The 25,747-nt window shown below is 38.1% G+C and overlaps 1 protein-coding gene and 1 long non-coding RNA gene across 2 annotated transcripts; both read left to right on the top strand.

Annotated features, from left to right (window-relative positions):
- Nucleotides 1-1,899: 1,899 nt before the first annotated feature.
- LOC140177299 (uncharacterized) lies at nt 1,900-15,693 on the top strand. Its single transcript, XR_011869118.1, has 3 exons — nt 1,900-2,053; nt 15,198-15,321; nt 15,629-15,693. It is a non-coding gene; the product is annotated as an uncharacterized lncRNA (long non-coding RNA).
- Nucleotides 15,694-15,856: 163 nt separating this feature from the next.
- On the top strand, nt 15,857-17,844 carry LOC112727153 (large ribosomal subunit protein uL2my, C-terminal part). Its single transcript, XM_025776799.3, has 2 exons — nt 15,857-16,026; nt 17,063-17,844. The coding sequence occupies exons 1-2, from the start codon at nt 15,945-15,947 to the stop codon at nt 17,569-17,571; spliced, it is 591 nt and encodes a 196-aa protein (XP_025632584.1). The 5' UTR covers nt 15,857-15,944; the 3' UTR covers nt 17,572-17,844.
- Nucleotides 17,845-25,747: the final 7,903 nt, after the last annotated feature.

The following is a 25,747-nucleotide window of genomic DNA, read 5'->3' as shown; positions in this document are numbered from 1 at the left end:
GTTTCCTCCTCAAATGACGTTTCCAATTCAACCTTGGATAAGGTTGGTGAATTGGTAGGAACCTTTTCACCACCTCCAAAGGCTAACCGTCTCCGAGCTTACCTAAGATGAAATAAAGTTCTCTCAATTTCGGGATCAAAAGTGGCTAAGCTTGGATCCGGTAGTGATCGCGTCATTCAATGAAAGAGGCATAGAGCTCATGACAATAAGATGCATTAGACAAAGATTAATCCTAACTAACAATTGAACTAGCAAACAATCAAGGAAAAATGAAAGTATTCACATATCCACATATTTACACTAACCAACAACATGGCACACATTTGTAACTCCCCGGCAACGGCGTCATTTTGATGATGAGAAAATTGATGGTATAGAATTTCACAATAAATTCTCGTTGCAAGTACAATTCTAAACCAACAATGAATCCTCACATCAAACAAAATATGGTTGTCACTAGTTCAACCACAATAAAATAACCAAGAGTATTAATCTCGGGTCATTCTCCCTAGGAATTACAATGAAGTGCTTTATTATTGGCTGTGAAGGAATGCTTTGGGATTTTTGTAATAAGGAACAAGAAACGTAAATAGCAAAAGAAATAAACTAATAACTAAGAAAGTTCTTGGCAAGAAATAAGAACTAGAAGTCCTATCCTTATTATCGTCATCAATTGTGACAAGAATTGTCCATTGCTCCACTTAGTTAACCTCTAACTATGAAGGAAGTCAAGTGGATATAATCAACTTGAGTCCACAAGTCCTAGTCAAATCATAGTGAAAGACTAGCTTTAGTGAAATTCAAGTCAACTAGCAACTTCCAATTATCAATCAACAAAAGAGTTTGATAACTCAAGAGTCTCCAATTACTCAACCCAAGCCAAGAGGAGAAAAATCTACACTAAAATCCAACCAAGCATTTTATCAAACACTTGGAAGGTATAAAAGAAAAGCATAGTAAAATGAAAAGAAATATAAAATCTAACACTACCAAATGTAAGGAAATAACAAGAACAAATCAATTAAACAATAAAAGAACATAAAACATAAATTGCATTAATTGAAATCAAAGGGAACAAAAGTGCATGAACATAAAAATGACTAAAATAAGAAATTAACAAAAGGAACTAAAAGAGTAAAGATGTAGCAACAAGAAATTGAAAGGAAGAATAGATGAAAACAATAATTAAAATCTAGATCTAAGAAGAGATTTGAATATAATCTATCCTAATTCTAGAGAGAAGAGAGAGCTTCTCTCTCTAGAATTCTAACCTAAAACATGATAAAAACTAAACTATGACTACTTGGTTCATTCTCCCTTCAATCCTTGGGTTCAATAGCATCAGAAATGAGTTGGATTGGGCCCAAAATGCTTCAGAAATCGCTGGCCACGTTTTTCCTAAAATGACCAATGCTGATTCGGTGACATGCACGCATGGGTGACGCATGCACATCACTTAAATATAAGGAAACTATGTCAAATTTTATATCATTTTGAAGCTCCGGATGTTAACTTTCTAATGCAATTAGAACCGCCTCATTTGAACCTATGTAGCTCAAGTTATGATCGATTTAGTGCGAAGAGGTCAGGATTGACAGCTTAGCAATTCCTTCATTTTTTCATGAGTTCTCCCACTTTGCATGCTTTTCCTTCATTCCTTCAATCCAATATTTGCCTTCTAAACCTGAAATCACTTAACAAACATATCAAGGCATCGAATGGAATTAAAGTGAATTAAATTTAGCTATTTTAAGGCCTAAAAAGAATGTTTTCACACTTAAGCACAAATTTAGGGAGAATCACAAAACCATGCTATTTCATTGAATAAATGTGAGAAAAGTTGATAAAATATCCTAAATTAAGAACAAGATAAATCACAAAATTGGAGTTTATCACGGACCCAGGTTAGTGGCTTCTCGTCTTCATCTTCACTGAGGGTTTCAACTGTTTCAAGTTTGGTTCGGTCTTGGTTTCAACTGTTTCAAGTTTGGTTCCATTTTTCTTCAAGTCTGCTTCGGTCTTGGTTTCAACTGTTTCAAGTTTGGTTCTGAAGGTTGGTTCTTCAATTCTTCTTTTGGTTCTGTCTTGTATTTGCTGGATGCTAATGGTGGAAATTTTACAAATTTGCAAATTTGTACGTATGGTTCTGATTGTATGGTGGAAATCTGTATGTATTAAAATTTGTTTTACCAGTTGCTGATGGTGTTTTACTAGTTGCTGATAGTGTTTGACCAGTGGACTACTTGCTTGTTGGCATGAGCTTGGTTGCTATCTGAATATAAGCATGTTTCTAAAAACTGGACCAGACCGGCCGGTCGAATTAGTTCAACCAAAAACCAACGATTCTAGCGGTCCGGTCCTCCACCTATAACCGCTCAAAGAAAAATTGCTTCAAAATCGTTGAACCGGTTGAGAACCGGCCAATTAGACCGGACCGGTTCCGATAAAAAGCCGCTGTTTTTAAATTTGTAAAAAAAAAAAAGGGAACCACGTGTGAACCAAACCCCCCCCTCTTCCCCCAATCATTCATTCATTTAATCATTTGTCACTATACTCCCTGTACTAGAGATTGGAGAACTCTGAAGTGAAGGAACCCTAGCCCTCCATCTTCTTTGGTCTTCCGTCTTGGTTTCCAGTTTGGTATTCCCTTGTATTTGCTGGTGGTTAATGGTGGAAATTTTACAAATTTGCAAATTTGTATGTATGGTTCTGATTGCTCTGTCTTGTATTCACTGTACTCTGATTGCTCTGTTAGTCAGTAATACTTACTCTGTTACTCTATTTTAGTGTTTTAGTCAGTAATTGATGCACACAGAAACTTGTCTCTCAACAATTTTCCTTCGGCAAGTGTACCGAATTGTCGTCAAGTAAAAACTCACAATAGAGTGAGGTCGAATCCCACAGGGATTGATTGGTCAAGAAACTTTAATTAGAGAAATATTCTAGTTGAGCGAAGCAGAATTTAGTTTGAGTGTTGCAGGAATTTAAATGGCTGGAAAGTAAAGAGCAGAAAATATAAATGCCGAAAGTAAAGAGCTGAAAGTAAATGGCAGAAGGTAAATTGCAGAATTTAAATGGGAATGGGGAAGATGCTCATAAAAGTAAATTGCAGAAATTAAAGAGAATGGGTAAGATCAGAAATGGGGATTCATTGGGCTTAGGAGATGTTGCATTCTCCGGATCAAGTTCATTTTCATCTCTTCCTCAATCAATGCATTCATTGATCTCCTTGGCAATCTTAAGTGATCGAATTCCAATTTCTTGGCAATTCAATCTCTCATATCTTTATCAATAGCCAATTCCTTGGTCAATTGCTCATGAGAAGAGATGAAGTATGGTCACTGATTATACCACATGCATTCCCAAATCAAGTGTTAGTAGGATTAGAGTCACCATATCCAACCAAACCCAATTTGGTCCAACATGAGAAAGCATTTCTAGCATGATCTCTTCATTCCTCTTCCAAGGTTCAGAAGAGATCCAAGTATGAATAGCTTCTTTTCCAAGATAACTACCCAATTGGATGAAGATTGAAAGCTTTCTAGTAAAATCAAGAGAAAAGATAGAAGAAGAGTAATGAAAACTAGTATTGATCCATCAAATTACAACAGAGCTCCCTAACCCAATGAAAGGGGTTTAGTTGTTCATAGCTCTGGAAATAGAAAACAAAGATGGAGAATACATCATGAAAATTAGAACTAGAAGAGCAGAAAAAGTAAATTATACAGAGAGTAGTTCTCAATTTCCCATCCCCCAAAAAGCTCCTTCCTAATTCAAAACTACCCCTATATATACTACTCTTCTGATCTTCTAGTTGGTTCTTCAAGTCTTGGATATGGGCCTTTGGATCTTGAGTTTGAAGCAGTTATACTCTTCAGTGGGCTTAGCTTTACTTGCAGAGAGAAAGTGTGAAGTAGGCAGGGTGTTTAGCTCAGGACGTTAGTGGCGTTAACGTTAACTGAGAGTGTGGGTTCGAGAACGTTAGTGATAATCACCTTTTTCACTAACGTTCCTCACCCAGGGATGATCCACGTTAACTTCAATGTTAGTGGCACTAACGTTGCCTCGTGGTCCTTCGCACACGTTATTGGGACTCACCTTTCCCAATAACGTTGAGAGTCTTCCCTTCCCCCTACGTTAGAGTCCACGTTAACTAGGTTAACGTGGCTCTTAACGTAAGCTTGCCAATCCTTCGAGAACGTTAGTGACACTTACCTTTGTCACTAACGTTCCAATGTGCCCCTACTTCCCACATTAGAGTCCACGTTAACTAGGTTAACGTGGCTTCTAACGTAGCAATGATAGCCATTTTCAACGTTAGTGACAAAGGTGAGTGTCACTAACGTTGGCTCATCATTCCCTTATTCACGTTAGCTTCCACGTTAACTAAGTTAACGTGGGAGTTAACATTGCTCACATTGGCTCATTCCAACGTTAGTGACAAAGGTAAGTGTCACTAACGTTGGCGATTCTTGCTCCCTCCACGTTAGCTTCCACGTTAACTAAGTTAACGTGGGAGTTAACGTGGCTCATTGTGGCTTAGCTCAACGTTAGTGACAAAGGTAAGTGTCACTAACGTTGGCTTCTCTTTTGCTTCTCAACGTTAGAGTCCACGTTAACTGAGTTAACGTGGCTCTTAACGTGGCCAATTGTGAGCTTGGTCCAACGTTAGTGACAAAGGTAAGTGTCACTAACGTTGGCTTCATTTATTTCTTCCACGTTAGAGTTCACGTTAACTTAGTTAACGTGACTCTTAACGTGGGCTATTATGGCTTCGAGGGCGTTATTGGCGATTACTTTTCTCATTAACTTTGCAAGTTAGCTCCCATTCCACGTTAGAGGTCACGTTAGTTAGACTAACATGGCTGCTAACGTGGTTCTTCCTTGCTTCCTTTGTCCTGAAATCAAGCAATAAAGTGCATCAAAGCTCTAGTCCAAGTCATGGGAAATGCATCATCCAATTTGTCATTCAATTCATGCAAAATCCTCATGAAATCATGTAAAGTGCACAATGTTTGCTTGAATCAAGATGTAAGTGAAATTCTACCCAAAACTTGCTTATTCCCTAAGAAAATGCATGAAACTACCCTAAAAACAATAAAGAAAAGGTCAGTAAAACTGGTCAAAATGCCCTGGCATCAGTAATACTTACTCTGATGGCTCTGATAGTATTTTACTGGTTTACCAGTTGCTGATGGCTCCTAATTTGTTTGTTGCAATATTGTTAAATGCTGTAGGCTGATGGCTCTTAATTTTTTTTGTTCAAATTTACTGATGGCTTTGTTTGTAGTTGCTAGTTTTGCTGGGTGAAGGTTTAGTGTTTTGGAATGTTTCATAATGTGCTAATGTTTGTAATTGCTGGCTTTGTTTGTAATTGCTAGGTGAAGATTTAGTGTTTTGTGATTATTGGTTAATGTTTTGGTTCAGTATTCTCCCTTTTCCAGATTTTCCTTCTCCCTGTATTTCTGCATGTTGCTGAATTGGTAATTGATAAATTTGCCTTTTTGCTGTAAATCAGGACTTTACTAGGATTTGTTAAATTTGTTGCTGTAACTTGAATTTGTTGCTGAATTTGTTGCTTCCCAGTCACAGAATCAGAACAGAATGCTCAGTCAGTGCTTGATTGATTGGCTTTGCTCACTGATTATATTTGATGATAAATTTTAAATTTTAAATTTGCACTGCCTATGTTACTGATTCACTGTTCTTTTAGTGCTTTTTGTTGTTGTTAATCATTGTGATGAGCTTTGTTAAAATTTGCACTGCTGACGTTAGGATTTTCTATCGGTAAAGAAATTTTATAAAAATATAATCGCGTTGTAAGTATAGTTTCTAAACCAACAGAGAATCCTTTCGTGCAAAAGTTTTGGTTGTCACAAGTAACAAACCCCTAAATAAATTGATAACCGAAGTATTTAAACCTTGGGTCGTCTCTCAAGGAATTGCAGGGAGGTGTTCTTATTATTGGTTATGAGTCTTGTAAATTGGGGGTTTTGGAGTTTGGGCAATGGGCACAGATATAATTATAAATTAAAGCAATAAAAATAAATAAAAGATTTTATGTAATTAAATTAAAAGCCTTGACCCAGAGAAGATTAATCAGAAGTTTTATCCTCGTTGGATTTCTCAAGATTAACAGTAATAGGTTGTTGTTTCTACTTGGTTATCCTTTACTAAATAAAGGAAAATTAAGTTGGGAGCCAACTTCTGTTCACAAGTCCTAATCCTCTCCCTTGGAAAGGATTAGCGTAGTAACTAGAGTGCTAGCCAACAACTTCCAGTTACCAATTAATTCTTGAGTATTCCAACTCAAGGGTCTCCAAATAATAATCAACCCCAAAATCAAGTTGGGAGTCTACTCAGTTAATATGAATGTCATTTTCATAAATCATAAAAGAAGTAAAAAAGGGAACATGGTAATTAAAATTCAATTGGAAATAATTAAACAAATAATAGATTTAAATGGAAAAATATTATGGAATAAATGCAGAGTATAAGAATCTTAAATTAAAAGAACATTGAACTTGGAAATTGAGAAGAAGAAATCCTAATCCTAAAACCTAAGAGATAGGAGAGAACATCTCTCTCTAAAACTACATCTAATCCTAAAATTGTGTATATTAAAGCTTGATTGATGAATGAATGAATTCCCCTACTTTATAGCCTCTAATATGTGTTTTCTGGATCAAAAACTGGGCCAGAAACAGCCCAGAAATTGCTGATTGCGAATTCTATCACGCTGATTTTTGTCACTGCGATGCGTCCGTGTGGATCACGCGTTCGCTCACTTATCGTCAGGGCAACTATGCATATTGTATATCATTTCGAAGCCCCGGACGTTATCTTTCCAACGCAACTGGAACCGCATCATTTGGACTTTTGTAGCTCAAGTTATGGTCGATTTAGTATCAGGAGGTCAGGCTGAACAGCTTAGCAATTTCTTCAATTTCTTGTATTCCTTCTACTTTTGCATGCTTCCTTTCCATCCTCTAAGCCATTCCTGCCCTATAATCTCTGAAAATACTTAACACACATATCAAGGCATCAAATGGTATAAAGGGAGAATTAATATTAATAAAATTAAGGTCAAAGAAGCATGTTTTCAATCATAGCACAAAATCAGGAAGGAAAACATAAAACATGCGATTTCTATGAATAAGCGTGAGAATAATGGATGAAAAACCACTCAATTTAGCACAATATAAACTATAAAATTGTGGTTTATCAACCTCCCCACACTTAAACATTAGCATGTCCTCATGCTAAGCTCAAGAGAACTAAAAGAGTGAAGAGGAATGGTAGAATGTATAAAATGCAACCTATCTATATGAATGCAACTACATGCTAAGATGTTTCTACCTACTTGGTTAAAAGTAAAAAAATTTTTCAAGACAAACATAATTCAGATTCCACTAATTCAAATCATACAATAAAAGACAAGTAAACTTGTAAGAAGACAACTCATGAAAGCAGGGAACATAGAATCAAGCATTGAACCCTCACTGGTAGTGTATATGCACTCTAATCGCTCTAGTGTATAGGGTAATCACTCTACTCTTCTCTAATCATGCTTTCTAAATTTTATTCTTCACCTAACCAATCAACAATATTTAATGTACCAATGCAAACATCATGAGGTCTTTTTCAAGGTTGTAATGGGGCAAAGGTAAGGGTAAAGGTATATATATGGCTAAGTGAGCTATAAATTGAATCTTTGACTAACCAAGCTCTCACTTAACATACATACACTCTATATAACTCTAGAATCATGCCTAGCTACCCAAAAATTCTCATTTTTTTTCATCTCATACTCATGCATCAAACTTTCTTTTAATTTTTATCACATATGCATTGATCTTTTCCTTAACTTAACTTAGCATTGGAGTAATTTTGTCCCCTTAATTATTTATTTATTGAATTTTTTTTGGTTTTTTTCTCTTTTTTTCTCTTTTCTCTCTTTTTTTTAAATATAAAAGTAAACGTAACATATGAATGCACATAAATTTTTAATTTTTCTAGTCTCACATGAGTAGGTACCCAAATTCCCAATATTTTATCAAAGTAAAAACATAACACATTCCCTTATTAACCCATGTTCCCATAGTTTTCCCACACTTAGTTGATACACAATCTCTATTTTAAGCTAACCAAAGATTCAATTGGTGTATTTTAATTATTTTTTCGCTTAAGGCTAGTGATGTGGTAAAATATAGAACAAATGGGGGTTTACAAGGCTCAAAGTGGCTGACAAGGGTGATTTAAAGGGTAGGCTTATTTGGGATAAGTGAGCTAAATAAGTAATGGCCTCAATCATATGCAAGCATGTAAATACACTAAATATTGGACATATAGAATAAAACAAAGCAAAGATTGCAATCATAGGGAAGAAAACACACAAGAATAAAAATTTATGGTTAAATAATGTAACCATAAATAAGCTCAAAATCTCATAGGTTGTGTGTTCTTAGCTATAATTCATGTTCCAATTTACAATCTTCAAACAAGTTTTACACAAAAAAAATTTCAATTTAAATTAGTGAAATACTATAAAAATTTCTTGAAAAAGAAAATATTACTTCAACCAAGTGGTAAAATATGCACAAAATCAAATAAACATACAATCAAACATGTAAATGCAACAATGAACTAATAAAGAAAATAAGACATTGGTGTTGAGAAGAAAATAACTAACCCATAAAAGTCGGTATCGACCTCCCCACAGTTAAAGATTTGCACCGTCCTCGGTGCATGCTAAGATGTACAAGTGGATGGGTGGCTCCAACTGACGCTTTTCTCCAAGGATTGTGCAGATGGACTTGTTTGTCTCCCCATGTAAAGGTTTTCCGTTTTCCTTCCTCGGTGGCCATCCTGAAAGAAGAGGAAAAAGAAGAAAAGTAACCCAGGAATAAAGAGAAAAAAATAAATAAAGTATGGGTGGGTTAATGCCAAATAATGGGGGTCTCAACTACATGGTAGCTACAACATGTAAGTGAGAAAACAATAGAAGCACATGGCATACCAGTGGTGTAAAAGTTGCAACAATGGGGGAGAGAGTGTGGGTAATGCAAGATAGTGTAAGTTCATGTCAATGCAAGATAAGATAAGTATCATGAAGGAGTAGCATTGACTTATGAAGAATAATACCCAGTCAGAGTAAAACAAGTCATGAAGCACCAGGATAATTCAAGAGAAGATGCAACAGTTAAATAAGAAAATTTAACACCAATGAAAAAAAAATAAAATTAGAAAAGAAAATAAAAATATGCACAAAATTAAAATGCAATGAATGAAAGTATGCAAATAAATTAAGTAAAATAGAATGAAAGTGAAGAGGGGTGAGAAGTTAAAGAGATGAAGAAGAAAAAGAAAGTAAGAAAGGAGGAAGAAAGAATAAGAGAAGATAGAGGAAATTAGGATTAGAAAAGAAAAGATAAGATAATTGGTGCTGATCTGGATAAGTTGTGCGACGCATGCGACGCGGACATGTGGTTCACACGTTCGCGTGATTGGCGATATTCTCAAGTGACGCGGACGCGTGACTTGATTTGTGCTAGTGGCGCGAGAGCAGCCTCGCGTTCGCACAACTCTCTGTTTAGTTTGCTTATTGCCAAAATTTGGGGTGACGCGTTCGCGTGGGTGACGCAATCGCGTGAATGACTTGATTTTGTAAAACGACGCGGCCGCGTGGGGCACGTGATCATGTGATAGGGCTGGTGCTTCCAGCATCATTCCAGCCCAACTCCATCATAACTTGCTGCCATACACCTCTTTTACGTCGATTTTTAGGGGCACGCGTTCGCGTGGGTGATGCGGATGCATGGGAGGCTATTTTCCAAAATGACGCGGCCGCATCAGCGACGCGGTCGCGTGGGCATGTTTGTGCCTAAAGCACGCCTTCAGCCACGCTTTCGCGTGACTTTCTGTTCACTTTTCTTTTCTTCCTAATGCACCTGTGACGCGGACACGTCGCGTGCGTGTTTTTTTTTTTTTTTATGCAGAATGCAAATGCAAATGCAAATGCATATGAATATGCAAGAATTATGAATGAACACTAATAAAAATAAAATAAAATAAAAATAAGCAATTAACAAATTAAAATAAAACTAAAACTGAAAGAGAACGATCATACCATGGTGGGTTGTCTCCCACCTAGAACTTTTAGTTATAGTCCTTAAGTTGGACATTTGGTGAGCTTCTTGTCATGGAGGCTTGTGCTTGAACTCATCGAGGAATCTCCACCAATGTTTATAATTTTAATGGCCTCCGGAATCCCAAACTAGGCATAAAAAGCCTTCAAGCAAGTTAAAGTAAGTGACAAGGCCCCAAGAGTGTTGATTTCTAGACTGAATTCTGAGTTCCCAAACCTTGCTTTTGCACCCGTCTTCTTGTTGATCATCATGATTCTATCCGGGTAGCAAGCAGTTTGAATTCCCACTAAAATGGCCAACCAACTTCCTAGACCCATTCAGTTGAGCTTTACACCAACATTTGCATTTAAACTTTGAGCTTTCCACCATATTGAATCTTGCATGACGACTAACCATCTCCCTCTTACTCTTAAAGCCACAAAGAGCTCTGAGTTGCCCATCTGTCTCAAGCAAAGCATATTCAAGTGAGCTAATTAAGGTTAGAGATGAGAGATTTACCCACTTGAATGAAGGGATGGATGGTGATGGCTTTGGGGGAGAGGTCTCCAACAACTTTGGCAAGGTGATTTCTAGCTCCATTCCCTTGAGTTCTTCCTTGACAACTTCCACCTCCTTGCAAGCTTCTTCAATTTCAACCTCTTCCTCTTGGTAGCTTTCTTCCAATTTGATCTCTTCTTCATTGTTCACCAAGGGCATGGGAGGTTGTGCTTCTTCTTCTTTAATTTCCATGTCAAGTCCAATGGGAGAGGATTCAATTGTAGATAAGAATTCATCAATGATTGAATCCATCTCTTGATCAACCTCTTCAAAGTCTTCAACCATGATATGCATTGGAGGTTGTACACCCTCCTCAATATCAATTTCAAACGTCATTGAAGGAGGCTCTATAACTTGACTTTCCCATGGAGGTTCAGCATCTCCTAAGTCTTCAACCACTTCTTCCTCTTCAATAATTACAGCTTCCTCCACTTGTTCCAGTACAAAGTCATGCTCCGTACTGTCCACTGGAGTTTCTAGTATCTCCTTCATGCAACGTTCTTCATTAGATTGTCCACATGAAGCCATGGGAGTTTCTTGAGTGTCCAAACGTCGGGAAGGTAATCGATTTATCGCTTGATTCAATTGGTGAAGGATTGCATGAAATTTATTCATTGTTTCCTTGAGACGCTCCTTAATGGATTCCTGGGTTGATGGATATGGACATGGTGTATTTTAAGGTGGTGGTTCTTAGGAGTAATTGGGTTGGAATTGGGGTGGTTCTATGTATGGTTCATATGGCTCATAAGGTGGTTGGTATGGTGGATAAGGGTTAGAGTCATATGGAGGTGTTTGGTTGTAGGGGGCTTGTGAGTATGGTGGTTCAAAGGTATGTTGGGGAGGCGGTTCATAAGCATATGGTGGGCCTTGTTGGTAACTACAAGGGGGTCCACCATATTCATCATCTTGGTACACTCCTTGGAATGGCTCTTGACCATAGTAATTTAGTGGAGGTGGTTTGTCACGGAGGGGTCCACCATAACTATTGTCTTGGCATGCATTGTAGGATGGTCGTTGTCCATGGTATCTTGGAAGGTGTTATTGCCGAAAGGGTTGATCAGATCCTCGTGGCTCCTTCCATCTGTGATTGTTTCGACCTTGATGCATGTTCCTGTTATAATTTCCATTCCTTGAAATAACATTAGAACCAAACTTGAAACCAGAGAGGCGAGAATTCATAGTAGCTAAATAGAAATTAGAAACAAAAACAAATAAACAAGCAAAAGAAAATAAAATAAAATAAAATAAATAAGAGAAAAGGTTTGAAAAAGATTTGATTTTAAGATTAGAAAAGATAAGATAAGTTAGGTAAAAGAAGATAAGTTTTTAAATTAAAAGGTTTTGAAATTTAAATTTTTGAATTTGAAAATTAAATTTTGAATTTTAAATTTTGAAATTTGAATTTTAAAATTTTAAATTTGAAATTTTAAATTTGAATTTTAAATTTTAAAATTTGAATTTTGAAAAAGTCAACAATATAAGATAAAGATTTGAAAAAAAGATTTACATTTTGAAAAAGTTTGATTTTTTTAAAAATTTAAATTTAAATTTTGAATTTTAAATTTTAAATTTTGGAATTTAATTGAAATTTGAAATTTGAATTTGAAATAAGATAAGATAAGATTTTGAAAAAGATATGATTTTTGAAAAAGATTTGAATTTTGAGATTTAAAACTAAGATAAGATAAGATAAAAATTTTAAAATAAAAATTTGATTCCTTTTTTCGAAAAAAAATTAATTTAAAATTAAATATTTACAATAACCAATAATAAGGCACACGTTTGCAATTCCCCGGCAATGGCGCCATTTTGACGTTAGGATTTTCTATCGGTAAAGAAATTTTATAAAAATATAATCGCGTTGTAAGTATAGTTTCTAAACCAACAGAGAATCCTTTCGTGCAAAAGTTTTGGTTGTCACAAGTAACAAACCCCTAAATAAATTGATAACCGAAGTATTTAAACCTCGGGTCGTCTCTCAAGGAATTGCAGGGATGTGTTCTTATTATTGATTATGAGTATTGTAAATTGAGGGTTTTGGAGTTTGGGCAATTGGGCATAGATATAATTATAAATTAAAGCAATAAAAATAAATAAGAGATTTTATGTAATTAAATTAAAAGCCTTGATCCGGAGAAGATTAATCGAAAGTTCTATCCTCGTTGGATTTCTCAAGATTAACAGTAATAGGTTGTTGTTTCTACTTGGTTATCCTTTACTAAATAAAGGAAAATTAAGTTGGGAGCCAGCTTCTGTTCACAAGTCCTAATCCTCTCCCTTGGGAAGGATTAGCGTAGTAACTAGAGTGCTAGCCAACAACTTCTAGTTACCAATTAATTCTTGAGTATTCCAACTCAAGGGTCTCCAAATAATAATCAACTCTAAAATCAAGTTGGGAGTCTACTCAGTTAATATGAATGCCATTTTTATAAATCATAAAAGAAGTAAAAAGGGAACATGGTAATTAAAATTCAATTGGAAACAATTAAACAAATAATAGATTTAAATGGAAAAATATTATGGAATAAATGCAGAATATAAGAATCTTAAATTAAAAGAACATTGAACCTGGAAATTGAGAAGAAGAAATCTTAATCCTAAAACCTAAGAGAGATGAGAGAACCTCTCTCTCTAAAACTACATCTAATTCTAAAATTGTCTATATTAAAGCTTGATTGATGAATGAATGAATTCTCCCACTTTATAGCCTCTAATCTGTATTTTCTGGGGCGAAAACTGGGCCAAAAACAGCCCAGAAATTGCTGATTGCGAATTCTATCACGCTGATTTTTGTCACTGCGATATGTCCGTGTGGATCACGCGTTCGCGTCACTTATCGTCAGAGAAACTATGACATATTATATATCATTTCAAAGCCCTAGACGTTAGCTTTCCAACGCAACTGAAACCGCATCATTTGGACCTCTGTAGCTCAAGTTATGGTCGATTTAGTACTAGAAGGTCAGGTTGGACAGCTTAGCAATTTCTTCAATTTCTTGTATTCCTTCCACTTTTGCATGCTTCCTTTCCATCCTCTAAGCCATTCCTGCCCTATAATCTCTGAAAACACTTAACACACATATCAAGGCATCTAATGGTATAAAGGGAGAATTAATATTAATAAAATTAAGGTCAAAGAAGCATGTTTTCAATTATAGCACAAAATCAGGAAGGAAAACATAAAACATGTGATTTCTATGAATAAGCGTGAGAATAATGGATGAAAAACCACTCAATTTAGCACAATATAAACCATAAAATTGTGGTTTATCAACTGCCTATATTACTGAGTTTTCCTTCAGTGCTTTTTGTTGTTGTTAATCATTGTGATGAACTTTGTTAAAATTTTCCCTGCCTATGTGACTGATTCACGGATTCATCCCTCTCGTCATTATCATTGGCATGAACTCCGAACCAAAATCCCAACTCTCTGGATAAAATTGTAACGAAAGCTGATTGGGATTTTTTCTTCTACTTAAGGTATGAATCAGATGATGAGGCCAAGTTGTGCATACACAAGTGTCAACGGACTATATATATATATATATATATATATATATATATATATATATATATATATATATATATATATATATATCATGTTATTCGAATATTGAGGTTCAACATTTAAACTCTCAGCTTCTCAGCCCTGTTTGATTCTTCATCTCAGGCAATTGAATCAAATCAACCAGGCCTTCCTTTTCTTTTTCTTTTAGTTGATTTTTAATTTTTCTAATATATGTAGCTTTCTGAATCAAGTGGATCAGATTATGTAGTTTTTTTGATTTGGAATATTTTCGGAGACACATTAGAAGAGCTATTTTATTATTATATTTGCTATAATAATATTCACATGTTCTGTATGCTTGTGATTGTTTTGGTGTTTACATTTTTTTTCCAAGTCACTTGTTGTGGTTGTTTTTTGAGTTAAGGCTTTGTATGTGTGTGTGAGAATATGTGATAATGTTGAATGTTGTTGCATCTAATAGGAGTTCTTGGAGTATCCTCATCTTTGGTCCTTTATAATTTATTTATTATTTTATTCTAAAATAATTTTTTCGGTTGAACCACCGCTTGGACCGGTTAGACCAATAAACCAGTAAACCAATGACTAAAACGATTTGATGACCAGTCCAATTTTTAGAACCTTGAATATAAGTATGAAGTTGTGTAACTAGTTCTTGAGAAGAGAATTTTTTCCAAGATTTAAAGCATTTGGCAACAGTGAAATGGATTCTTTTGTTTTCAAATACTATTTTTATCTTATAGTTGACTTCTGATTATATATATATAAGACGATTATGTACTTTTCTTATCTTCGGAAGTTTACTTTATTATTGGGAATGTGTGAAATGTTACATACTTGCTTGAATGAAAAATTCTAATTAGCAATAACTAAATTGGGTTTCTTCTCTCATAAGAAAGAAGTTATTTTGTTGGGACTATGTCAAATTGAATTGTAATGTTGAAAGGTTAAACTGTAGTATATCTGACCATTTGATTTTGATCAAGGTCAAGCAGCTTCTGCTCTAAATTCATATTCAAGTCTTCAAGCTAGACTCTTGGATAATAGCAGTCCTTATCAATCTTTAGATTCATCTGCTCACAGCACTGCTCAACAGTTATCAGGAGGAAGGTATGAGACAGTGTTGAGCATACTTGATAACTTATGGTGGTTGTTTTATAAGCAAAATTTCAATGTGCTGGCTGCAATCATTTTGTGTCAATACTAAGATGCTTATGGTGTTAAATGTTTGATAATTTTAATAGTGCCGTTTACTCTCAACATGAACAATTATGAATGTAAATGGAAACTATGCCAAAATCAAATTACAATATTTCTCGCTTGGGCCAATTAATGATTACTATTCTATTTTGAGAAGTTTGTATTGTTGAGTGTTGACCTGTTAGAATGTGCACTTTATTTTTCCGATTCATTTCAGGAATTCAGCTGGTAATGTAGCAACAGTGGCTGCTAGTGTTCCACAGCATCATGTCTCTTTACATTTTATTGTTACTAATCCTATTTTAAGATTTATATTAAACTATAATTATATTTTAGGATGTTTATTTATAATATTTATTATTCTATTCTAAAACGATTTTTTTGGTTAAATCATAATTAGACCAGTTAAACTAATAAACTAATAAACCAGTGATTAAAACGGTTTGATTGATGACCGATCCGGTTCTCAAAACCTTGCTGATAACTATGCTCTCATCCCCGACGCCGCAGCAACGCATTCTGATTTCTGAGCCATGGCTGTTTCACTATGGAGAGCTCGCTTAGCTTCCTCTCTTCTCTCCAATCTCACCAACTCTCTTCGCCGTTTCTCTTCCGGTAACCCTTTGTTCCCTATAATTTCAACAAAATCACAACTTTGTCTTAGTATGATGCTTGTTATTCAGTGAAATTTGAGATATTGGTGTTTCCTTTCAATTTTTATTTTATTTTATAAGATTTGATTTTTTTCAGCCTTGTACAAATAAAAGCATATTCATTTCCGTGTATTTAGGATTAAATTTAATTTTGTTAAGTAACATTCGTTAGTTTTAGGTGAACATTATGAATCTGATGTTATAGGCATTTTTAACTATCTTAAAAGAAAGAACGGTGATCTGGGGAAGATCTCTATGTTAACTTAAGATTAGGGTTTATGCCTTTATTCATGTTGACAAATCCAAGTATTTTTCAAGTGAGATGAATAGTGCGAGTTATTATTGTTTAACCTGCACAACCAATTTTATCATAGCCAATATAAGATGAATGTATAAGAGGTTATGGGATTCAGTTTCATACTTTCATGCTTATAATTAAGGTATGCGAAGAAGAGGACCCAATGCACATTTCTCTCTTCTGATTATTACTTTTTATTTGAGAATTTCTTAGGCGTTCTGACATTAAATGAGAATTTTTGCTTTAGTTCATTTATGGTTTGACATATCAGGAATATTGGAAAGAGAGGGGGTATTATTGGTTTTTCTTTTTAATTTTGAAAAATTAATTTTTAACAATAAAGATAACCTATGTGTCACACAGGATCAATAGAATAGAGCAAGAACTTCATTTGCTTCTCTTGGAGCATCTAAAAATTTCTCATTTATATAAAAAAAGAAAATCAAGCACATGATATTTTGCTCGTACTTGTATATAAGATTTTGTCTTGTCTTATGTTCATAAATCATAATATTTATGAGTTCCTGGAATAGATACTAAATATCTTCCAAAATCCTGCAAGTATTTTTACTTGTGGCAGCAGTGAGTTGTATACATTTTGATACTCTTGTCCTACTGGAATGGAGACTCTAGTTTTTATGTTGCTGGCGTATTTCTGTGATGTTTCATTGTTTCTCACTCTTCATGGATGTTGTTGCAGACACAAATGCTCATAATGCTCGAGAGAGCATGATGAATCAGATGATGTATTCCGATATAAATTCTCGAATTGGGAGTTGTATGCCATTATCTTCTATGCGAATCGGAACTATCATTCACAATATTGAATTGAACCCAGGGCAAGGTGGCAAGCTGGTTAGAGCTGCTGGAACTTGTGCAAAAATCCTGAAAGAACCCACATCAAAATACTGTCTTATCCAGCTCCCCTCGGGTGTTAAAAAAATGATTGATTCTCGTTGCAGGGCCACCGTTGGTACTGTCTCAAATCCAAGCCACGGAGATAAGAAGCTTAGGAAGGCCGGACAAAGCCGGTGGCTTGGCCGGAGACCAGTTGTTCGAGGAGTGGCCATGAATCCAGTGGACCATCCTCATGGTGGAGGAGAGGGCAAGAGCAAGAGTAGTGGTCGGTGGGGAAAAGGATCTCGAACTCCTTGGGGTAAGCCGACTAAGAGTGGATTCAAGACCGGGCCCCTGAAACGTAGGAAGTAGTATCTAATATTCACTATAGATGCTTTTCATGCTTCAAATGTTAGCTGCTTGTGATAATTGTTGTTATGGGAATTGTTGCTCCTGCCTAGGAGAAGTCTCTACTTGTAGTCCTGGAATGAATAGGTTAAGCCAATTGACTAGTTTATTATCTCTTTTTACATTATTAGTAATATCTAAAAATTGATTCTTGATTGTTATTAATATGTTTGTAAAGACATACATTTTAAGTTTTAGCTTTTGATTTTATTTTTATAATTTTATATTTTTATTTAATTATGATCGGGTTAACTGAGTGATTCAATGGTTGAACTACAATCGAGTCAATTACACAATATATTAAAAAATACTATATTAGTAAACAATACTATATTAGTAAAAAATACTTTTAAGTACACTACTTAAAAAAAATTTAAATATATGAATTTAATTTGTCAATATATTAAAATTAAAATTTGAATTAGTTACTGTTGCTAAAAAATTTTGAATATGGAAAGACCAAAATAAGAATAAGGGTAAAAATGTAAACAAGTCAAGGGGAGAACATTTTAACACAAATAAGCTAAAGCAAAATCTGATTCATCAATCAATCAAACCACCTTTACATGTAGTTCGAACCTACCTGCTTCGAACTCAGTTTACATGTAATTCAAACCATGTAGATTCGAATTACTCACTAACACCCAAAGCCACATAATTCGAATTCAGCTGATTCGAATTACACAGCAACATGTAATTCGAATCAGGTTGATTCGAACTACTTCCATGCACGCCATGCAACGTAATTCGAAGTGGCTTAATTCGAATTACACAAAGTGTAGTTCGAACCAGGCTGGTTCGAATTATAAAGGAGCAGAGTTGTATATATATGGTGTGAACGTGAGTTGCTCTCATTAGAGGGGTAAAATAGCTAGTGAGGAGAGTTTTGTAGTGTTGGTTCACCAAAAATGATCGATTAAGAGGAAAACACGTTCCGGTGTGAAGTTCACTGATAAGGATCCTCTCTGTATTATCGTGAGGCCTACGACTAGGTATGATGACCTTGTTAGCTCTGTACTGCTGAAACTTGGTCTGGAAGGTGTGAAACGGGTTAAGAAGTTTTTCTATCGCATTCCAATCACGGTGCTCCAATAAACCGTGAAGTATGATTGTTTCACGATCGGGAGTGATGAGGACTTGCAGGTCATGTTTCATTGTCGCCGGCAATTTCCCGAAGTGAAGACACCAGAGCTGTTGGCAAAGTTGGTTGATGTGGTATCCAGCTCGGGGAGTTTGAACCGGAATATCCCCACTTTAGGCACGGTAGCCGGTTCTAGCTCCAGACCTGCCGGTGCTTCTTCGTCCGTCCCTGTGTACGAGCCAGCCGTCCAGCCTGTCGCCTCCCCTTCGTTCGCTGTTGATCTCAACGGCAGTGTAGGCGTCGAGGTGGGAATATGGGATTTTGTGCCCACCTCTTTACAGTGTGTTGCACCGGCTGGGGTTGGAGATGAATTGTTGGATGATCCAGAGGACGATGATGTGGAGCCGGATATGATTGCTGATGACAGTGGCGATGATATTGGTCCGAGTGAGCCTGCAGGGGCCGGAGGTGGTTCTAGCTCTAGCACACAGCAGTACCTTCCACATTTTTCATCTTTGGACTTGGATGCCATGAGGCAGGAGGGGGTTCCTGGGGAGCCTGCTGGATTTGGCACTAGAGATGCGGAAGGGTCTGCAGGTCTGACAGAGTTTCAGGTTGGTCAGCAATTTCAGGATAAAGATGAGGCCTTGTTAAGTGTCAAGACTTACAGCATCCGCCGAGGGATACAGTACAAGGTAGTGGAGTCTGACTATCGCCGGTATGTGGGCAAGTGTTCTGAGTTTGGGAATGGGTGCACATGGTTGATTTGGCTGAGTCTCAGGCAGTGCAAGGGCATTTGGGAGGTCAAACGGTACAATGGACCGCATACGTGTCTCGCGACCTCCATCTCCAGCGACCACAGGAGTTTGGATTATCACGTGATCTCGGCATTCATTATGCCAATGGTTAGGGCTGATGCATTCGTCAGCATCAAGGTGCTCCTAAATGCCACGGCTGCACACTTTGGGTTTAGGCCGACGTATAGGAGGTCTGATTGGCGAAGCAGAAGGCTGTTGCCCTCATTTATGGTGACTGGGATGAGTCGTACAACGAGCTCCCTAGGTGGGTGTTAGGAGTTTAGCAGACGATGCCTGGTACTGTTGCAATCCTTAGGACGAGCCCTGTTCGAGTTGGGGGACAGATGGACGAGTCTCAAGCTTATTTTCACCGACTGTTCTGGACGTTCCCACCATGTATCGAGGCACTCCGTCATTGCAAGCCGTTGGTTAGTATTGACGGCACCCATCTGTATGGCAAGTATTGGGGAACGTTGCTTGTCACGATTGCACAGGACGGGAACTCCAACATTCTGCCGATTGCATTCGCACTAGTCGAGGGTGAGAATGTCGAGTCCTGGTCCTTCTTTCTCTCCCACATGCGTCAGCACGTGACACTGCAACCGGGTCTGCTGGTTATATCGGACAGGCATAACGGCATCAAGGCCGCGCTTGAGGCTCCCGACGGAGGATGGCTACCTCCAGCTGCATACTGTGCATTCTGCATTCGACATGTAGCAGCAAATTGTGCCCTAAACTTCAAGGGCAAAGATGGAAGGAGGCTTCTTGTGAATGCAGCGTATGCTAAGACCGAGGTAGAGTTCGATTACTGGTTTGATATTATGCGGTCTGAAGACCTGCCATGTGTGAGTGGGCGAACCAGATTGAGTATTCATTGTGGACACAACATTGTGATGAGGGTCGGAGATTCGGGCACATGACGACAAATATCTCTGAGTGTGTTAACTGAATTCTCAAGGGGATCAGAAACCTCCCTATGTGCTCGCTGGTGAAGGCAACATACGGAAAGTTGGCCGAACTATTTGTCCGCAAGGGGAGGGAGGCTGAGGCCCAGCTGGGTACCGGACAACAATTCAGTCAACATTTGGTGAAGTGTATCGAGGCCAACTTGAAGACGGCGAGGTGCTTCACGGTGACTTTGTACGATAGGGATAACTCGGAGTTCATCGTCGCAGAGACGACTCCCACTGGTTCGTTCTCACTGGGTAGCTACAGGGTCTCACTTGGATCTCAGACATGTGATTGCGGATACTTTTAGGCACTTCATTTCCCGTGTCCTCATGCCATGGCCTGCTGTGCCTACTCACGGATAACTTGGCAGCCGTACGTCCACCAGGTGTACCATCTTAGTTCGGTGTTCAATGTGTATCGGATGGGGTTCACACCTCCCATTTCGGAGGGTTTCTGGCCACCATATGATGGGCCGACAGTGATCCCAGACCCGAACAAGAGGCGTGTGAGGGAGGGTCATCCCAGGTCCACCCGAATATGGACCAATATGGACGAGGCAGATCCGAACCGACCGAAGAGATGTGGCCTCTTTCGGCAACCCAGACACACGTCGGAGTTGCCCACAGGTCGGAGGATCAGCCCATACAGAGGGACATCAGTAGGTGTATTGTTAGCTTTGGTACTTTGTTGATTTCACTTTGGCATTTAGATTCCACTGTTATATGTTTCCTTAGTTGTATTTGATAAGCGTTAAAATTTGTTAAACTTAATGCGATGTACTTTGCATGGGATATTAATTAATGAATATGTTCCGTTTCTGAAGTGAAGCATGAAATGTACGATGAATACACAAGGCAATAATGCCATCTACAAATTACATGAATACATGATGGGGAAAATATCCTAATAACTTAAAGAAACAATGAACACCCTTTTGCAAAGTAACGGAAACATGATGAAGCAACAAAGTACTCAAACATAAATAACCAGAATACAAGTTGGATCGTACACGTATATGAAAGACATAAATAAAGGTGGCTAAGATACAATGCTGATCATCAAATAAAGTCATAGAACATACACCAATCATCTGAACAGATGCGAATCGGTGAAGCAACGACGGGGTACCCATGTCCTGTGGCCTCTCCGGATAAGCGGATCCTCGTCCTCGATCTCATCCTCCTCCTCATCTGGGGCAGGCTGTGCAGGTGGCCTAGGCTGGACGGGTGCCCCAGACGGCCCAGCATCTGAATCTACCCCAGCAGTATAGGCTGAAGGAGGGGTACCACCCAATGCAAAAAAGTCAGGAGCAGGCATGGTAGGAGGCTCGTTTAGGTCGACATCTAGAGGTGCCTGTGTGCCCGACATCTGACCACGCCGACGGGCCGCATCATCCTCCTGCATGATGGCACTAATCTCATCTAAAAAGTATGACCCGCCAAAGTCCGCATCAAGACCATCACCGGCTAGGAAGTCTGAAAACATCGTCCCCGGGCTAACCCATGGCGTACTCTCCTGAAGTGTCTGGTCATGTGCGGGGACACCAACAAAGTAATCGCCTAGCGGCCCTAAGCCAAGTCCAGCATCACCCTGGTCAGCCCCATCACCCATACCGGACCCGTACCACTCTCCACCATGCCCGCCATGATAGGGACTAGCACCCCCCAACTCCAGCATGCCCTCCAGCGTCCCCCCCACAGGTCCGTGCTGATCATCGTCGTCATCGTCACGATGATCACCGTGATCGTGATCCGCAGCACGCACTCTCCGTCTGCCTCCACGCCCTCCTCGTCTACCTCCACATCTACCGTCTGTATCACCGTCGTCCATAGCCTGGTCCAGCCACCTCCACTCATGCTGGTTCCGTCGTGTCCCTACACAAGCTCTCCTCTCAACCTGACGCCTATCCGGCACGTCGTCAACACGATCCTTATCAGGAACTCGCCCAGCACCCCTCTGCGTAGCCTCCACAGGAATAGGAACGGCTCTCGGATCCCCCAGGTACATCTTTGGTGACAAGAACCTCTTTCCATGCTGACTCCACCACTCCAGGAAGTCATGTGAGGGTCCAGGGTCTGCGGCAACATTGAACCAGAGAACGTGGTCCACACGGCTCTCCCAATGAAGATGCCAGAACTGCAAACTGTACGGGAACCAACGATCACCTCCTCTCCCGTCTTTCGACATCAGAAAGTCAATGTTCAGGGCGGGCTGGGGACGGGGCTGCACTCTGCCGAACTGTGGTAAAACCCTATCTATCTGATGCCACTCTATCACGGGAAAATATATCAGTGACGTCACAGACCGCCATAACGTCGTTTGACGAGGCTCCAATACCTCCGGATGCACAACCTGTAGTACCTCGGGGGAGCTATACGGCATCCAGATGAACTGCAAAAATATTTCAACATTGTCAGGCCATTTAATGCTCTAAAGTCATAAAGGTTTATTAATTAAATAAACATTGGCGGTTACTATACTCACATTCATGGCCTGTAACATGTCTATCCTCCGTCTCCACATCTGCACTCTAGGTCCCTTCTCGCTACTGGAAGGGTTGTAACCTGACCACCTGCATCTCACATCGGTGTTATAGCTAATTAAAAGTGTGACAGAATTGTATTACATTACAAATGTATATGGAATTAATTAATTTAACTTGAAATAGAAGAGTCCGAGAATGGTACCTCGAGGCCAACGGCCAGCTGCACGTATCATACCCAGCAGGCCTAAACCTAGGAAAACGCCAAAAGATCCAAGACTGAAGTAACTGTAATGGGTCCGCTAACTTCACCACATGTCTGTTGGTCACTCGGCACATGCACCGGTACAGTCATGCTAATGCTGCAGACCCCCAGCTGTAGGCACCCATCTCCTCAAGCCTAGCCACGTAGGGTAGCCATCTGATGTGAATACGGTTGCCGGACTTGTCGGCAAATAGTTGAGTACCCAACAACATCATGATATAGGCACGAGCAAAGCGCCGCACAGTCTCCTCATCGGCTCTCGCAGAACACTCTCCAAAAGTCTCCTGGAATCAGGTGCAGTTTACTACGAACTTCTGAACCTGGCTCGGAGGATGAATCACTCCAAACAACTCCTGGAACCACACCCAAGCTGGACAGCAACCCTGGATGTATATCTGGAAATCTGTAAGGCAACCACTGACATAACGCCCGTCCACTGGTAACCCCAACTGGTACGCCACGTCCTGAAGTGTGATCGTGCACTCTCCGAACGGCATGTGGAAGGTGTGCGTCTCCGGACGCCACCGCTCGACAAAGGCACTGACAAGGGGCTCATCTAACCGGAACCATCTATCGTTCAGCCTTGCAAGATGGTATAATCCTGCCATCTACAAGTACGGAACATACCGCTCATCGAGTCGCATGCCCTGCTGCCGCCGCATGCTCGAGATGCATCGCTGGGGCTGCACATTACATGGACCACATTATTAGAACTACTTACAAAACCACTAACAAAAACAACTAACAGCAGAAACCACTTATGAAAACCACTAACAGAATCTACATGCAAAACTAATATAATAAACCACTAGCAAAACCAAATGCTTAAACCGCTAACATAAACCACATGCAAATCCACTTACGAAAACCATATGCAAAACCACTATCATAAACCACATGTAAAATCACATAATAAACCACTTCCAATACCACCAAAATAAACTGCCAAAATAAACTGCTAACATAAACCATCAACAAAACCGCATACAAAACCACTAACAAAAACCACTAATAAAAACCACTAACATAAACCGCCAACAAAACCACATGCAAAATCTCTAAAATAAACCACTTGCAATACCACTTGGATAAACCACTAACATAAACCACCACTAAAACCGCATGCAAAATCACTAACTCAGATAAACCACTGGCACAAATTTTTCTATCTATTAACCTCGTCGTTGATGATCTCGGCTGTATGAGCAACTCCATCCAACCAATATAGCCTTTCCGGATCGTCCCCCATCGGCTGAGTATTCTGCTCGAGTCTTTGTCGGATCGAATCTGGGTTGTTTTCTCTGGAATTTGGTGGGGGGTATTCGAATGGAAAAGTGATTCAAATGAGGGGGATTCGAACTCCTTATATAGTCGAATCTAGTGTAATTCGAATCAGCCCCATTCAAATTACTTGGGGAATCGTTCACAAGGGTAACTCGAACCAACCTAGTCCGAATTATGCTTCTTTGTAATTCGAATCATGTAGATTCGAATTAGTGTGGGCTTGTGTTCCTTTATAATTCGAGTTATATTGATTCGAATTACGCGTAAATGTAATTCGAATTCAGCTGTTTCGAATTACATAGTAATCTGGTTTGGCTTATTCATGAAGCTATTTTCAGTTTGGCTGATTCGTATAATTTGATTCTTCCCTTGGCTTAATTGTGTTTTTTGCCCTAAGAATAACTAAAGATGTAATTTAGATAAAGTAGAGTAGCAAAATAATGTTTCGTTAACGTAAATTTTTATAATGTACTATGCCAGGTTTCAACTCAAGTGTGAATTTCTCAATTTCTTAACATAATCCATTTAAGTTGTGAAAATTTATATTATTTTTATAAGATAAGTCTTTATTTATAAAACTAATTATCTTTTAAATTTTTCACATTTTCCGGCCAAATTAGCTCGTTGTTGTAGTTTAGCGATTACTAATGCGTTGGAGAAAATAAAGAATGCAACTCTCTTTGAATTTTGAAGTCTAAATTCTAATCATAAATTTTAAATTTAATATAAAATATAAAAAATAAAAAGTTGAGATATTTTTAACGAACAAGAAAACATTCCTTATTTCCTTATTTAGTAAGTAGTGTCTAAAGATGAACATATATAGTTTTGGTGGACATAGTATAACTCAAATGTGGATTTCACATGATGGTCATGTTTTATTGTTTTAACTTCTAAAAAATATGACTTATTATTTAAATAGTTTATTTTTTATGTATTAATAATTTAATATTTTATACCGTAATTCAATTATATTGGCTTTTTTATGATTATTTTGGTGATTATTGATCAATGTTAGAGATAGTTGTTACGATGATGTTACACGTACAAGCATTTTTTTTTTAATCAAGTTGGTATAAGTCAGCAAAAAAATGCACTCATGCGTCATACACTTTTGTTTTTTGTTTTTCCGCATTTTTTCAGCAAAGAAATTTTTTTTTTGGTGAGCACATAAATTTTTGTACATAGTATAAACTTATCATATAATAAAAAAATTTTTACACACAGTACATAAATTTTTATATATAGCATCATTTTTTTATATAGCACATAAAATTTTG

Source organism: Arachis hypogaea, chromosome 12 (genome assembly GCF_003086295.3).
Source record: "Arachis hypogaea cultivar Tifrunner chromosome 12, arahy.Tifrunner.gnm2.J5K5, whole genome shotgun sequence".
Classification (NCBI taxonomy): domain Eukaryota; kingdom Viridiplantae; phylum Streptophyta; class Magnoliopsida; order Fabales; family Fabaceae; genus Arachis; species Arachis hypogaea.
The sequence above is the reverse complement of the archived record's forward strand: the minus strand, read 5'-3'. Positions and strand labels throughout refer to the sequence as shown.

What these genes read in the sequence shown, in the direction of transcription:
- LOC112727153 (XM_025776799.3), top strand. Translation starts at nt 15,945, where the DNA reads ATGGCTGTTTCACTATGGAGAGCTCGCTTAGCTTCCTCTCTTCTCTCC. An exon ending in TCTTCGCCGTTTCTCTTCCG is followed by an intron (nt 16,027 to 17,062) that starts GTAACCCTTTGT and finishes ATGTTGTTGCAG; the next exon opens with ACACAAATGCTCATAATGCT.